Here is a 17,184-nt window from a genome sequence, read left to right as displayed (position 1 = left end):
AGCTTGATATCTGATTTTTTAAAATCTGACACCTAATTGTTTGCTGTTGGCAATATTTCAATTAAGAAAAACAAATAACAAAACCCCACTGGACAGGTCAAATAAAGCTGGTCTGAGAGCCATGCTCAATCCACAGGTTGTGGGCTTGTCACCCAGACCCCAAAACATGGGCCCTGGCACCAAACGGCCCAGGCTGCCATGTGCAGATGAGTGACCCTGGGTCAGCCAGGTAACCCCTCAATGCCTCACTTTCCTCATCAGTATTAGCTGGAACCTTATGAAGTTGTCCTCTGATTGACAACATTGTAAGGTCCCACCTAACAAAACAGAGACACAGTGCCCACCGGTCGGCCCTCAGGGAGACCAGGCAGGCCAACGTTCAGCCAGTGCCCACAGCACGTGCCTGCCAAACGCAGGTGTGGAGGGAGCAGCACATGCCCCGTAAACACGACCATGCGTGTTCAGTAGCTACAGCTGATCTTTAGGGTCCTGAGTCACCCTTTGAAAGAACTGAGGAAATCTGTCAAGATTTATTTTTAAAAAAATGCTTTTCCAGGTTTATTTCCTTAGCCAAGAGAGTTTTTATAAAACTGGAGCTCTCTCAGGGTAAGGTCTGGAGCTGAAGTAGTCTCACTGGTATTCGGGGGAGCACATACTGGAAATGGTCACGCGGCCGTTCACCCGCTCCTCTCCCGTTCCCCCACATGAAATAGTCTGCACATCCCGCCTGTAACCCCCTCGCTCAAAAAGACAAAGGTGGAGAGGGCTGCTTGCTTTAGAACTGCGAGGAAAGCCACCAGGGAAGCAAAGCTGTTTAATTCATCTGGGTCCCAGCCCAGACCAACGTTCAGCCAGGAATCTGATGTCAATAATGTGTCATTTGCCGCAATCCCCGACTGCACCCTTTGTATTCTTAAAGCCTGTGAAGCTGAACCTGTATTCCCTGTGCTAATCAGGCACAGAAGGTTTCTCTCCCGCCTCTGATTAATGGCACCCGCGGGCTGAGGCTGTGCCACTCGCGGAGACGCTCTCATTAGCACACGGTTTTCACAACTCTGCAGGCCAATGTTTGCTGATGCCTGGCGCGACCACAGGTGTGGGCAGTGCCAGCGGGAAGGCCACCGCTTGCCTGTGCAGGGCAGTGTTTTCTCCTTCTTAGCATCAGAGCCTAAGGACCAGCGCTCTAACTCGATGTTTACCAGGGAATTTAGCCAAGCGCACAGGACTCGGGGAGAGGTTAACGTCCAGCACACACCATGGGCGGGCCGCCTTTCTGAGGGCTGGACTCCTCCGTGAACTAGCGCGGCACTTTCAAAGCAGCGAGCTCCGGCCCTGGCATCCCAGGTACCCGGTGTATTCTACCTGGAAGGCAGGGGCATCTTCCATCACAGGCAGCATGATACAATCACACCTCCCACAAAAGCCTAAGACAATTAGAAAGACGTCAGCAGCCAGCTTGGCTACAATTTCAAAGGCCCCACCCAGGGAAGAGGGGCAGTGCTGGAAATTCACCTTGGATATGTTGGGAAGTGCACCCCCAAAGCAGCACCCCCACCTTCAGAAGCAGAAACAGGCTCCCTGTTATGTGAGAACGGATCAGGTCCCCACCATGGAGAGAGCTTCAAAGAAAGGAAACTCATTTATCCCAGCAGATCACAGACTCCGACCAGTGCTTCTCAATAAGGCCCACTCCCGTTCTGGGGGAACCACAGCCTTGCTATTGTTTCCAATACGATGATAACATGTTAGAAGGAACGAAACTATATTCACCATCTAAAGACTCTAAAAACAAGGGCTGCTTCCTCGCTCCAGTTCTCCAGATCCAAGGAGGAGAATGTCTCAGCTGGAGGAGACTTGCCAGGACAAGGAGGACTCACCAGTGACCAGTGATGGCACCGTGACGGCCACCTGCTTCAAGGTGCCGCACAAGCAGGTGTTTCCAGGCCCTGTGACCCAAGAACCATGGGGAGGAAGAGGTCAGCGGGCAGACACTGACGTGGCACACGCAAACACGAAGACCTGCCACACGCCGGCAGCAGCACTGCACGCACAGCTGTGCAGTGACCATCCTGTAAGGGCTTAACATGTAAGCATCTTTAATTTCCTACTCTTACAAGGAGGTGTAAGAATAAGGAATTTACACTAATTCTAAGTCTGCCCATACATAAGCAACGTTAATATGAAAGTCACATAGGTTGGTACCAGTGGGAGTCTGAGAACTCCTTGGGTTCACTACCCGAGCTGAGAAGACCGTAGCTCTGACCACCTGTGGGCTGCAGGGAGCAGGAATCCCCCTGTGCTCGCAGTGTATGCAAGTATGAAACCACACGGCCCCGCACTCATTTGCAGACCTCAAATCTAACAGCTCCTTTGCAGACTTTCACGAGCCCCTCAGGAACTCCAAAGCGCATGGCCCGAGTCTCCCTGTCAGGCCTCCCACTGCTCCTGGCGCACCTGGGCCCCAGGGTGTCTAGGACACAGGCTGCTTGCTGCCCAGCCATGGAAAAGGAGCAAGGATGTGCGGGCGTAGCGCGTCCCATGGATGGTACTCACACGAAGAAGGGCATCAGCTGAACCAGGGTCTCCTTCTTGGGGCTGGCGGCAAACTCGGGGACGGCCTGGATGACTTTGTTCATGACGCTGCGCAGGTAGCTCTGCAGCTGCTTCCTCCGCTCCTCTACGAACTTGGCGTCCTGGGGAGACAGACAGGTGCGCTCCGTCAAAGCCTCCTCACCTACCCCACTCCACACAGCACACACCGGGCCCTCGCCACCAGACAGCTCACATTTATCGAGTGATCATACACGCAAAGGGTGTCTCAGGCTTTACACGTGTGATCACAATTAATGACAGGGACGATGCTCATGAAATTAGGTGGGGGCGCAGGCCAGCGAACTCCCTCAGTGTGTTCCCAGAACCGAATGAAGTCTCAGCGACTCTGACTATTACTGATTACCCTACATGTGCCAGATGTGGTGCCAGGGACTCAGGGTGCACCAGCAAACACACAGTGTGGCCCTTGTGGAGTCCCAGGCCAGCGGGGGGGGGGGGGGGGGGGGGGCGGAAGCGGGGAGAAGGGGGGAAGACACACAGATAAAACCGGTGACCACACAAGTCAGTGTGTAATTGTTAATCACACCAAGTGCCACCCTGGAGAGAGGGTGCTTAATTTTGCCTTCACAGGAATTTTCCTAAATAAAAACCTATTACCACTACTTAACAAAGATTTCATTGATAAACAAATTCCACCTTCTCTTGAAAAGCCGGGAGACATGGCAGCACAGTCCTCCCCAGTGTGGCCCCACAGGCACAGGCCTGGGCCCTCCCCTCCCTGCTCCTGACCCCTGCTCTCCACCCTCCCTACCCTCCCCGCCACCCTCAGCAAGCTTCCCAGGCGTGCACCCCTGCAGTTGCTTGGGGTCAGAACTTGGATCTGCTGTCCCTGTCTTGAAATTCTTAATAATCTTAGAACATGGGGCCCCATAGATTCTGTAGCCTGTCCTGTAGCGAGGGGCAGGGAAGGCTTTCTCTAGCGAGGCTCCCACTGCACCGGAGGCCAAGGCGGGCAAGACAGAGCAGAGAGGGAGGCCGCAGGGCAGGGTCGTTCATCCCACAAGAGGAGGAGTGCACTCTGATTAATCTCCATGTCAAACAAGGAAACTGCGGCCAAGAGAGGACCGGGCGGCGCATCCACGCGGTCCCACAGATGGATGGGGGCCTCACCCGCCCCACACCCTGGGTCAGCACAGAGCTGGCCCCGCAGGACCCAGTGACAGCTGCTGGGTGAGGCCCCACCCAGGATGGCCTGGTCTCTGAGAGCGCCCCAAGGCCCTGCCAGGGACTGACCCCAGCATGGCAGGAAGATTTTTTTTTTTTAATTTAAAAAATGTTTATTGTTCAGATTATTACAATTGTTCCTCTTTTTTCTCCCATAGCTCCCCTCCACCCAGTTCCCACCCCGCCCCCGCCCTTACCCCCCCTCCACTGTCCTCATTCATAGGTGTACGATTTTTGTCCAGTCTCTTCCCCTACCCCCCACACCCCTTTCTCCCGAGAATTGTCAGTCCACTCCCTTTCTATGCCCCTGATTCTATTATATTCACCAGTTTATTCTGTTCATCAGATTTTTTTTATTCACTTGATTTTTAGATTCACTTGTTGATAGATATGTATTTGTTGTTCATAATTTTTATCTTTACCTTTTCCTTCTTCTTCCTCTTCTTAAAGAATACCTTTCAGCATTTCATATAATACTGGTTTGGTGGTGATGAACTCCTTTAGCTTTTTCTTACCTGTGAAGCTCTTTGTCTGCCCTTCAATTCTGAATGAAAGCTTTACTGGGTAGAGTAATCTTGGTTGTAGGTTCTTGCTATTCATCACTTTGAATATTTCTTGCCACTCCCGTCTGGCCTGCAAAGTTTCTGTTGAGAAATCAGCTGACAGTCGTATGGGTGCTCCCTTGTAGGTAATTAACTGTTTTTCTCTTGCTGCTTTTAATATTCTCTCTTTGTCTTTTGCTCTTGGCATTTTAATTATGATGTGTCTTGGTGTGGTCCTCTTTGGATTCCTTTTGTTTGGGGTTCTGTGCACTTCCTGGACTTGTAAGTCTATTTCTTTCACCAGGTGGGAAAAGTTTTCTGTCCTTATTTCTTCAAATAGGTTTTCAATATCTTGCTCTCTCTCTTCTTCTGGCACCCCCATAATTTTGATGTTGGTACGCTTGAAGTTGTACCAGAGGCTCCTTACACTATCTTCATATTTTTGGATTCTTTTTTCTTTTTGCTTTTCCGGTTGGGTGTTTTTTGCTTCTTTGTATTTCAAATCTTTGACTTGATTTTTGAAATCCTCTAGTCTGCTGTTAGATCTCTGTATAATATTTTTTATTTCAGTCAGTGTATGCTTAACTTCTAGTTGGTCCTTTTTCATATCCTCGAGGGTCTCGCTAAATTTATCGGCCTTTCCTAGAAAATTCTTGAAAAACCTTATAACCGTGGTTTTGAACTCTATATCCAGTCGTTTGCTTTCCTTCATTTCTTTCATTTGTGATCTGTTTCTTTGTCTCTGCATTTTGGCTGCTTCCCTGAGTTGATAGAGTGGCTTTGTGTGCTAGGTGTCCTATAGGGCCCAGTGGCTCAGCCTACCCAGTTACCTGAGGTGGACACTCTTGGTGCACCCCTTTGTGGGCTGTGTGCACAGTCTTGTTGTAATTAAGCCTTGATTATTGTTGGTATCACTGGGAGGAATTGACCTCCAGGCCGATTGGCTGTGAGGATCAGCTGTGTCTATGCTGGGAGAACTTCTGTGCTGGAGACACCCTTATGAGACAAGACTTGCAAAAGCCTCTGTAGAGCTCAGCCTGGATGGGGCGGAGTCTCAGGGCGGAGCAGACAGCATTGGTTTCCCATCAGCCCTGCCCTAATAGGCCCGTGTCTCAGTGTCCCGTGGTAATCGCTGCAAGCACCTCTGAGAGAAAGCCGACCTCAAGTTACGCCCACTGTCAGACAGTCCAGTTTCTCCCCGAATGAGTCTGGGTCCCCAGAGTCTCGCCTGGAACTGGAGTTCAGTGCAGTCAGGAGCTTTTGTCTCCCTCCTGCTTGAGAAAGCCATCCGCGTACTCAGTTGCCCTCCCTCTCCACGCACGCCTCGGTACCTCTGCCTTCCACAGTTCCTCTGAGTCTCAGTGTGCTTTTCTCTTTCCTGACAGTCCAGTTTCACCTCGTATGTGTCTGGGTCCCCAGAGTCTCGCCTGGAACTGGAGTTCAGTGCAGTCGGGAGCTTTTGTCTCCCTCCGCTAGAGAAAGCCAGCCGCTCACTCAGTTGCCAGTCTTCTCCGCGCACGTGTCTCAGTACCTCTGTCTCCTGCAGCTCCTCTGAGTCTCAGTGTGCTTTTCTCTTTCCTCTAGTTGTAGAATTTCCACTCAGCCAGCCTTCCTGTGGTTCTGGATAATGTCCCATTTGTCTTTTAGTTGTAGTTTTGAAATTGTTGTGTGAGGCAGCAGATTAGGTGTTTACCTATGCCGCCATCTTGGTTTCTCCTCGGCAGGAAGATTCTTTAAGAAGTGCCAGGTTTAGCAAATAAAGACACAGGATGCCCAGTGAAATGTGAATTATGATAAGCAGTGAGTCCTTTTTCAGTTTTCATAATTCAATATTCAATAATTCATAATTCAATAATTTTTTATTATTTCACTGTGCACCACACAATAAAACCTTTCCATGCAATATTTGGGACATACTGAAACTAGGGAATTATTCATTGTTTATGAAATGTAAAATGAAATGAAAATGTAACTGGCTGCCCTGCAATCACATGGCCGCCCCCTGAGCACAGGCGGGAAGAAATGCAGGGCAGGAGCCAGGCCACTTCGAGATCACAGCGAGGCCTCCAGCCCAGAGCCATTCCCTGGTGACGCCTCCGTGGGACCTTCCCTCTGTCCCCCCCCAACCCCCCCTAGTGGCAGCCATGGGACACTGTGAGGGCCGCTCCCCTCACGCAGGCGCAGTCCCAGGCAGGGGGGCGGGGGGGCCTGGCAGGTGGTGTGGATGCCCAGAATGGGCAGAGTGGAGGCATGGCCAGGAGAGCCACAGGCCCTCACTCGGCCCACAGTGGGGCCCAGGCCCTGTTCTGGATCCTGAATGCCAGGCCCAGCCTGACCGCTGCCTGGAATGAGCTCACGGTTCATCATGTGCCTCCTCTACTCGATGATAAGTCCCAGGAAGGCGAGACCTTAGCTGTCTTGTTCACCCCTACACTGCAGAGCCGAGCACAGTGCTGAGCTCACGAGCCCCCGCAAGTATTTGTTGCAAGAACTAATAAATGTGGGGGTACATTTAGGGGAAGTGAGGCAGCCGCCAGGGAGAATGGCTTGGAGGCTATTGCCAAGTCCAGACAAGAGATGGCTAAGATGCCCACCATGGAGTGGGAGGGAGAGAAGAAGACTGGCCTGTGGACCAGCTCCCTGGTCCCAAATCCTCTGGGCAGGGAAAAAAGGGCAGAAGACCAATAATAAGTGAGCAAAGACAGGGAGCTGGTCCTTCAGAGACCCCATTTGTCACACGGGGCTCCGGAGGAGAGCAGCATCCGGGTAGGGGCCTGTCCCACGGGGTGGTGTGCAGCTCTGAGAGAGCCGTGGGTATTGGTGAGATGTTTGCTTGGGCTCCTGGAGCTGCAGCTGAAATGGCACAAGAAGCGATGGGACTGAGGAAGCCCGGCTCGGGGAACCTACCAGGCCCTCTGTGACCGCTTAGCGGCCCTTGCTGCCCGTGGCCTGCTGTCGTTCTGTGCGCATCCCCACCACAATATTTCTGTCCGTTATGGTTTACAGGTAGGAACGGAGAGCACTGGGAGTGAGTCTTCACCTTACAAAACAACATTTGGATTATTTTAATGGAAGCATTTTTTTTCCCTCCAAAAAGGAAGATGACAAGCTATGGTTTCTAGGACAAGTGCTCAGGCCCTGGCCCCCGGCACTATTACAACTTTTTTGTCCGGCCCAGGGCATCTTCTCAACCACATGCCCCCTCTCCAAGGGGCCTCCCAAGGAGCCGCCCTTCACGTCAGCTGCAGGGGGCACAGGGACCGCATCCCCAGACTTCCTCCTTTCATCTAAGAAAAACATGGTTTTCCTAAAACAAGTAGAAGGCCGGCCCCCTCCTTCAGGAGCAGCAAGCAGCTCGGCCCTGAGGAGAGGCGGTAGCTTCGGAGTCAGCTGATTGAAAGCATGTCACTGGCTAGAGCATCGGGAACACTGACGAGGACTCAGGGGCCAGGCATTAAGGCCCTCTGGCTATGAGATTCCCTCCCATGCCAGTTCTGATGAGACTGGGCACAAAGGAAGATAAGATTTCCCAGCATCTACAGTGGGATGGGAGCCACAAACCAGGCATGGCCAGGGCGACCTGAGTGGGGGTGAGGCAGCCACGACAAGGAACATGCTCGGAAACCCCTTCCCTCCCCAGCAACGTGTGGAGGCCACACGTGGAGAAGGCAGAACCACTGGAAAGAAGGAGGATGACCAAAGGCACCCTGACTGCCTGGGGCTGTGGCATGAATGAGAAGTGCCTCCAGGGCTGACAGCCAAGTCCATGTTTACGCCACCGCATGAGGGGCACTTGTGCTAATTCTGCTGATGCAGAGCCGCTCACTCAGTGCGGCTGCACGTGCCTGCCCTGTGCACGCAGCGTGCCTGAGGGAATGCACACGGCAGAGGATGCAGCCCTGCCTGCAGGAGCAGAGAGTCCAGCAGAGAGAGGAGACAAAAGCAGGGGCAGGGATACAGAGTGACCAGTGCTCCAGTGGAGCGGGTGTGGGTGGACCTGAGGAGGGAGGAGACTCAGCCTGGGAGGCGGTGCTATGGAGGGTGAGGCCTGCAGGCTGAGAGGCAGGAAATACACAGAATAAACCCAACATGGGTTAAAGACCTAAATGTAAGACTGGAAACCACAAAAATCCCAGAAGGAAACACGGGCAGTAAAATCTCGGACATTTCTTGTAGCAATATTTTTTCTGATATGTCTCCTCAGGCAGGGAGACAAAGAAGAAAACAAATGGGACTACATCAAGCTAAACAGCATGCAGAGCAAAGGAAACCATCAACAAAATGAAAAGATAACCCACTGCACATTACAACCATAATGAGGTATCACCTTACACCTGTCAGAATGGCTGTCATCAACAAATCAACAATCAGTGTTGGTGAGGATGGAGAAAAGGGAACCCCCATGCACTGCTGGTGGGAATGCAGGTTGGTGCAGCCACTGTGGAAAACAGTTTGGAGTTTCCTCAAATAATTAAAAATGGAACTGCCTTAGGACCCAGCAATTCCACTTCTGAGAGTATGTTCAAAGAAACCCGAAACATTATTTCAAAAGAATATATGCACCCTTATGTCCACTGCACCATTATTTACAACTAGTAGCCCTGCACATGAATCCGTGCACCAATAGGTTGCTGCTGCCCTCCTGTAGCTCCCCCAGCCCCCCTCCCCTGCTGCCTCACCCTCCTGCAGATCCGTGATCTGGTGGTCGTTATGTGGTTGGTCGTTACACCTCAGGGCATAACGGATAATTAGCATATTCCTCTCTTATTATATAGGATAGCCAAGATCTATAAGGAGCCCAAGTTGGTAGATGAGTGCATTAAAAAGCTGTGGTAGCCTGGCCGGTGTGACTCAGTGGTTGAATTGCCACCCTCTGTTTTGTGTAGAACAGTGGTCAGCAAACTGCGGCTTGTGAGCCACATGCTGCTCTTTGGCCCCTTGAGTGTGGCTCTTCCACAAAATACCACGGCCTGGGCGAGTCTATTTTGAAGAAGTGGCGTTAGAAGAAGTTTAAAAAATTTGGCTCTCAAAAGAAATTTCAATCGTTGTACTGTTGATATTTGGCTCTGTTGACTAATGAGTTTGCCGACCACTGGTGTAGAACAAACTGTGTGGTTGAAGGCAAAGAAACCATGAACCCCACCTTCCTACTGGGGAACAGAAAGTCCCACAGCACTGAAAACATCCCCCCAAGAGCAGCACAGAGAGCAGCAGCAGGAATGACAGTAAAATAATGATACTAACGATGACAGCCACATGTCTACCACAGGCCACTCTGTCTTCAGCGCTGCTCCTGTTACCTGGTTCATCCTCTAGACCAGTGGTCGGCAAATGGCGGCTCGCGAGCCGCAGTTTGCCGCTCTGTTGACTAATGAGTTTGCGACCACTGACCTAGACTCTCGATTCCAATAATTACAGGCTGTTGTTGTTCCTTGTGATTAAGCCCCTATCTCAGTGGTCGGCAAACTCATTAGTCAACAGAGCGGCAAACCGCGGCTCGTGAGCTGCATGTGGCTCATGAGCCGCGGTTTGCCGACCACTGCTCTAGACAACTTCCTAAGGAGGGTCTGTTACCATCCCCATCTCCCAGGTGAGGAAGCGGAGGTGCAGGGAGCAGCAGCACTCACCCAAGCGCGGATCTGACAAATTAGAGACCTGGCATATAACCCAGGTCCTCCGCTCCATCAACGGCATGTGCCATGCCCCCTAGGGAGGCAGGGGCACTGGAAACCCACCTCCCTCGTCACGTCTGAGCCGGGACTTCCCACCGGCACACATGAGCTGTATGACTGCGTCAGCAAGGCCCTGGCGGCCTCAGGTGAAGTGTAGCCTGTGATGGGAAGACAGAGCGCCGACTCCAGAGGATATCGCAGACCCCGTCCTCGCCACATTTTCCCATGAAGAAGGCCACAGGGCTTAGCGACACTAAATTCCAACGCGCTCTTCCTGCTCAGACTGTCCCAGGTGATCCCCACTGCTTACAGGTCTTACTTGAAAATGGGGGCGACAGAGCATGCCCCCAGGACTGAGCACCTCAGGGGGACACACCATGGGATGGAGTTGAAGCCTGGACAGCCGCACACATGGTATCCGTGCAGTGTTAACTGTCAGAGCAGGACCCACCTGCAGTGAGGGCAGATCCCCAAACGTTCACTGCAAACACAGGTCTCCATTTTAGGAAAGGAACAGAGGGTCCACGAGGGGTTTGAGGTACGTTTACACTCTCCCCCCGATGAGGACAGCGACGATACCCTTTATTTCGCGCTTACTGTGGGCCAAGCACTATGTGAAATGTTGACTGGCATTACTTTATGAACTGCATACAATATCCCCATCTTGCAGATGAAGAAATTGAGGCTCCAAGAGATTGCCTTCTCTACGGGGACCCAGCTGGCGAGGAAGAGCTTGGATTTCTAGCCGTGTCCATTGGATTCAGCTCATAGCTACGATGAGGCCCTGACCTGACTCTTAGGATCAACAACCACAGGAGAACTACAGCTTTGCTAAAAATAGAAGTAAAAAACAAACAGGTCCTGCAGGTCACAGAGAGTGAACAAAACACTGTAATTCTGAAAACCTCCTCTTGGTACAGCAGTGTTTACGGCTGGGTGACTTCCCGTCTTTATAGCAACAGAACCCCGTCCGTGGGAGGGTGAAGTACGTGCGGAGCTTCCTGGCAGCCTCGTTTATTAAACGGGCAGGATACGGTGGCCTGCACCCACGGGGGGGAGCGGGTCTAAGATGTCTCTTCTGCCTCCATAGGGCCGGCGCGGGCTGGGCCCCGGCAGGACACAACAAAGAATTTCGTGGCAGGAGAGGAGCAGGCTCAGGTGCAGCTGAAGACTATGTTTCTGCTACTGACTTTGCAGCCAAGGGAAACTGCAGGCTGGACCTCTGGGAGGAGGGGAAAGCTGGGCCAGGCGCTTTTGGGAAGAAGCCAGGTAGGAAACAAGACACTGCCCATGTGCAAAGGTGTCCTCCAGGAGCTGCAGACCCCCGAGCTGGAAGGGGCAGAGGGAGACATGGGCAAAGGAGGGCGCAGCTTGGGCAGGGCCAGCTGGAAAGGGGCAGCCACTGCTTCAATCCTGGAAGTGCTGCCAGATCCCCTAAATCAGTGGTCGGCAAACCGCGGCTCTGTTGACTAATGAGTTTGCCGACCACTGTCATATACCACCCTTTACCTCTTTGCACACAATATGCCACAACTGCCTAATCCTCACAGCTTCCAACTACACGGTAACATTTAGTCTAGTCCAGTGGTCGGCAAACTCATTAGTCAACAGAGTGGCAAACCGCGGCTTGTGAGCCTCATGTGGCTCGCGAGCCACGGTTTGACGACCACTGCCCCAGATGACATGACATCTCAGGTTAAAACACTGAAAAATAATTGTAAAAACAATGGCAATCAGGTGGATCAAAGACAATACAGAGTGCAGGCCACACGGAGCCACCAGTTTGAGACGTCTTATCCCTTAAGCGCTCCTTAATTTAGGAAGCTTTCCACAAGTTCACGGAGCCAGGCTGGGGGTGGGATTCTGTAAGAAAGCAGTGCGGTGCCCCCGAGAGTCACCCAGAGCTGCTCAGCTCCAGCTGCTGCTGCGCCAAGTTACTCCGCCTCCTTGACCTCCAGTTCCGCGTTGGAGCGAGGCAGGTGTAGTGCCCATTTCAGAGGGTTACTGTGCAAAGTCACACTTGCAAAGCAAAAACTGGGCTGTTCCTAGCACACAGTAAACACTCAACACAAACACGCAACGAACTTCCTTTCTAGAAGCAAGCACAATTCAGGTTCCTTCGGCCTTTAAAACAACCATATTTTTTAGCCAGCCGGCAATATTTGGTGAAAATAAATATAGTGGACTACATGACCCTGCAATTCCATCCAGAGTGTCCCACAGGAGACTGACTATGGCATGGTGAGGGGCCAGCAGCCACTTGGGAAGGGACAGTGAAATGTGGTGGACGCACACCTGAAAATGTAGCTAACAGTTACAGAAGCAAAGTGTAGGCGCACAGCCACAGGAGTGGAGCTGAGAGAAAAAAATACTACTGCACAAGGTCACATAAATTAAAGTAAAAAACACAGCACAACACATTCTAGAAGGGAAGGAACCCACTGACACAGCTGCTGTGGTGGGAGAAGAGGAGACTGAGGATGAGAGAGAAACACAGGGCCGAGGCCTCATTGACCGAGGGGCCCGTGCCCCAGGAGCTGAGGTCCAAAGAGGGAAATGAAAGGGAGAGAGGTAGTGCTTCCCATCGGCACCTGCCTCCATCAGACACAAAGACCCCGAGGGATCCTGGCAAAGCTCCAAGTCCAGGGCCGAGACCGAGCTGTGACAGTGCAGGGAAGTGCAGGGTGCTCCCTGTGCTCAGGTCCCAGTCTCCCCAGGCGCCCTGGACCCCACTCCCTTCCCCTCTACACACGCATCCTGCTGTGCTGGCCCTGGACCCGTGATGGCTGCTGGGCTGACAGATGGCTCGCACATGCCAGCCCTCGTTAGAGACAGGCGAGCTCCCTCATTTCACAGTCTATTGACAACGTGATGGTCATTCGGGGTCTGGTTTAGAGATTCTTGAAGGTTTTAATGGCAGTGGCGGCAGCATTATGTGCCACCATCTCGAACTGTCCTGATTGTCGCATGCGATCAGTATGCACTCTGCACGCTGACGCCACAGGCTGAATGGCAGGATGGGCGAAGGGCGGCAGAATCGCAGCAGAATGTTAGCACCAGCCAATGCGTGTTGGGTGCCAGGAACTGAGTGCAGGCTCTTACGAGTATTACTTCTAACCCTAGTAACATTCCAGATGAAGCTCGAGGTAATACTGTAGCCCAAACCACACAGCGGAGGAGGGGCCGAGCCAGGAGAGGGCTGTCCCAGAGCCATCTCCCTCCCCTGCAGAGCCAGCATGCCCAGGAAGGCCCTGGCAAGGTGGGGCAAGGCTGAGAGGAGCAAGCTGGTTCCAAAGCCAAGACAGAGGAGGTGGGAGGCCTTGCATCCCTCCCTAGGGCAAGTGGACAGATGCACACACCCCAAAGCCACACCCACATGGCAATACCAAGCCCCTGTTCTCCCAGGGCCGGGTGAAGGCGCAGGATGGACGAGACCCAGAACGTTCCAGCAGACCCTGGAAAAGGGGCGTGGGGTGCAGCCACAGTGCCAGTTCCTCCCACTGTCCCGGGGAAGCTGCAAATCTGCATTGTTAGGTTAAATCTCTCAACTCTGAAATCAGTTGGCAGCTCATTTAAATGCGTAAATATCATGGTGCAGACCAAAGAAAATGTATCTACAGGCCACCCAGAAGCACCAGAAAACATAGGTAGGTCACTGAAAAACTGGCCTCTGCCAAGTGGCTCCACGCCACCATTGGAGTTTGAGCTGTGTTACTGAGAGGGTGTGAGGGCTCCCTGCTTCCGAAGGCCATGCACCATCTAAGAAACGACCCAGACACCTGGGAAGGGGTGCCGCCCGCTCGCTCCAGGGCAGGGATGGCACTAAGGCGCCATTCCCCGGGACTGCTGCCTGGATTATAAATGCTGTAGACAGAATGCCCAGCACACCCACCCGCGTCTCAACGTTCAAATGTAGCATTTTACCTCAGCCTCAAAAACACGCTTCTCAGGAGAGGGTGGTAGGTCCGCTTTACAGACAAGTTAACGCGTCCACAGTCACACTAGAATGGACAGAGCTGGAACGTTCAGGCCCAGTACTCGCTGTCCCACACTGCCCCTTGGCTTATAGGGGACTTTACAAAACTTTCATTCCATGCAAAAACCGTAACTGAGCCGCCCCCAGGCTGGGGCTGGTGGGATGAGAGATGTGGAGGACAGGAGCCCTACCTTTTAGGCCACCTGAGTTTAATGCAAATCTGACCCATTTTTATCTGCAATACTTCTGACACCAGTGGGTTCCTTTTGCACAACTATCACCAATTCCCCACCCTTTCAGACACTAGCGTGGTAATTCTGACCAACTGGCTATAAATTAGAGGTTCCTAGAAACCTTCTTTGGGTTCAATAATTTGCTAGAATGGCTCACAGAACTCAGGAGAATGAACAGTGCTTCCAACTGCTAGACCAAGTTACCACGTGACCCAGCAAGTCCACTCCTGGGTGGAATGAAATGAAACCAAAGGGAAATGAAAACATGTCCACACAAAAACTTGCACACAAATGTCCACAGAACAATATTTTATTAACAGCCAAAAAAATGGACACAACCCAAATGTCTACCAATGGATTAATGGATAGACAAGTGTGGCATATGCACACACGGAATAGTATTTGGCAATAGGAAGGAAGAAGTACTGATACATGCTACAACATAGCATGGAAACATTACGGTTTTGTGAGTCACAAAAGATTAGATAGTATATGATCCCACCCATATGAAATTTCCCGAATACACAATTCTACAAAAAGTAGAGTAAAGCTGTTTAAAAAAAGGAGAGAATGGGCACATAACCCAGGCAGGTCTGATCCCGGGATTTTTGCTGAAACTGCTGGGAAAAGGCGCTCTCTCCCCGCTGGGGTTGCTTTCGGGAAGGCACTGCCAGGGGCTCTACCTGGAGAAAGCCTGTCTGAGATGAAGCCAGCACAGAGGAAGGCAGAGGAGAGAGGGAGGAGTTGGTTGGTGGTGGCGGGGGGGGGAGGGGGGGGGGTAGAGGGAGAGACCAGGTTCTGATGGGTCACAGGAGCCTGGGCCGGCTGTGCCAAAGCTCACTCCATTCCTGCTCTTCAATCACATCCATAACCCTCTGTGCCTGTCCATGTGGGAGGACTTCTCCTAAGTTCCTCACAGAAATTTTGGCTCTTCTCTGGCATCCTCCACTCTGACTGTTCAGGTCACACCCTCCCTTCACTGGCTTCCCACCCTGGAGCCCCCCATTGCCCCGAATACCCCAACTCTTCCAATGCACAGGCTTCTCTGAAAACCCTCTCTCCATGGCAGCAGCCTCCCTCAACCTCACCTGCCTCTTTTTAGCCAGACACTCCCCCACCTCGATGGCACCTGGAGCAGGGCTCAATACTCAGCTGCTTAAAAATAAACATGAGCTGTATTATTTCCAGCGAATGTTCCCACCCTATTAATTATGTATCTACCACCTGCTTCACACACAAAAAAGGAACTCAGCAGGGAGGACTAAGGAAGAGTAAGGCAGCTGAAAAGTGCGGTGGTGGGAGTGCCCCCCCCCGCCCCGCCCCCCGCCCAGGGCAGGGAGCTAAGGCCACGTGTGGGGAAGAGACCCTGGGAGGAAAGGAGAGACCCTGGGAGGAGGGAGAAGGCCCTGGGGGAAGGGGGAGAGACCCTGGGAGGAGGGGGAGGGCTGGGAGGAGGGGGAGGGCACTGGGAAGCGGGAGAAGGCCCTGGGAGGAGGGGGAGAGACCCTGGGAGTAGGGGGAGGGACGCTGGGAGGAGGGGGAGAGCCCTGGGAGTAGGGGGAGGGCCCTGGAAGGAAGGGGAGAGACCCTGGGAGGGGGGAGAGGGACGCTGGGAGGAGGGGGAGAGACCCTGGGAGGGGGGAGAAGGCCCTGGGAGGAGTGAGAAGGCCCTGGGAGGAGGGGGAGAGACCCTGGGAGTAGGGGGAGGGACGCTGGGAGGAGGGGGAGAGCCCTGGGAGTAGGGGGAGGGCCCTGGAAGGAAGGGGAGAGACCCTGGGAGGGGGGAGAGGGACGCTGGGAGGAGGGGGAGAGACCCTGGGAGGGGGGAGAAGGCCCTGGGAGGAGTGAGAAGGCCCTGGGAGGAGGGGGAGAGACCCTGGGAGGACGGGGAGGGCCCTGGCAGGAAGGGGAGAGACCCTGGGAGGGGGGAGAGGCCCTGGGAGGAGGGGGAGGGACGCTGGGAGGAGGGGGAGGGATGCTGGGAGGACGGGGAGGGCCCTGGGAGGAAGGGGAGAGACCCTGGGAGGAGGGGGAGGTACGCTGGGAGGAGGTGGAGTGCCCTGGGAGGGGGAGGGCCCTGGAAAGGGGGGAGGGCACTGGAGTTCATCCTAGGCCTTGGTGAAGCCTCCCACCCATCTCCTTATCAGAACTATGTTTCTAAATTCACAAAACATAGGATTAGAAAGAAAAGCACTTCTATTGAAGCACAGTTATCAAACCTGTGATAAAGCAGTGCCAGTGTTCCTTTGCTGAGGGATTAATGACAAGATCTCCTGTCATTTTAAGCAGAGGAGAGGTTTAAGGACACCTGGAGCCACCTGCAGCAACTGCCAGGTGAAATGAGAACACACACGACTGAGTTCCACTGGGGACAAAGTCACAGACACCACGGCTCCTGCTGTAGCTTGTTGCCTACATTCATGCTGCAGCTAGGTATTACTTAAATGGAAGTTAGTTACTTCTGCTTCTAAATTCATTTTGATCACTTGCACTTACCCTCAGACCCTAAGATACGCACTCCTGGGCTGGACCAGGCCGAGCTCCTGGGTGGGCCACTCTGAGTCTGTTTCCCACCTGTAACGGGCTGGGAAGCGTCCTGCCCGTTGGGGGAAGGGGATGGGCGTGAGGAGTAAGGATGGTGTCGAAAGGCAATCTGGCCAAGACCCAGGAATGTCACCACAAGCAGCTCCCGAGCGCTCCCTGGCCAGGCCACATTCCCAGCCTGGTCACCTTTCCTCACTTAACCCTGCAGAAGCTCAAGAGGGAGAGACCAGTGTCTTAACAATGAGGATGCACTGGTGTCGGAGGTCCAGCCCAAGTCCGCCGCCCTCCTCCTCCTCCGCCTCGCACACCCACCTCCAGCTGTGGTTGAGCACCTGAATATATTTAAACACAAGGATTCGGATACACCCAGAAAGGAAGGTGGAATGTCTGTGCTGCTGACCAGTGCTGTGCCTTGTGGCCTAAGTACCGATTTAGGGGAT

At 53.0% G+C, this 17,184-nt stretch overlaps 1 protein-coding gene across 5 annotated transcripts in view; it reads right to left on the bottom strand.

Annotated features, from left to right (window-relative positions):
* Nucleotides 1-17,184, bottom strand: part of SNX29 (sorting nexin 29) — a 580,852-nt gene that overhangs the window by 150,253 nt on the left and 413,415 nt on the right. For all 5 annotated transcript variants that reach the window (XM_080678985.1, XM_080678988.1, XM_080678984.1 and 2 more), the window contains one exon: nucleotides 2,554-2,693. In XM_080678985.1, the coding sequence (XP_080535111.1) occupies nucleotides 2,554-2,693 (140 nt within the window). The remainder of the gene's footprint in view (nucleotides 1-2,553; nucleotides 2,694-17,184) is intronic.

The sequence above is a fragment of the Plecotus auritus genome, assembly GCF_963455305.1.
Source record: "Plecotus auritus genome assembly, chromosome: 7".
Taxonomy (NCBI): domain Eukaryota; kingdom Metazoa; phylum Chordata; class Mammalia; order Chiroptera; family Vespertilionidae; genus Plecotus; species Plecotus auritus.
This window is presented reverse-complemented; position numbering and strand designations above follow the sequence as displayed.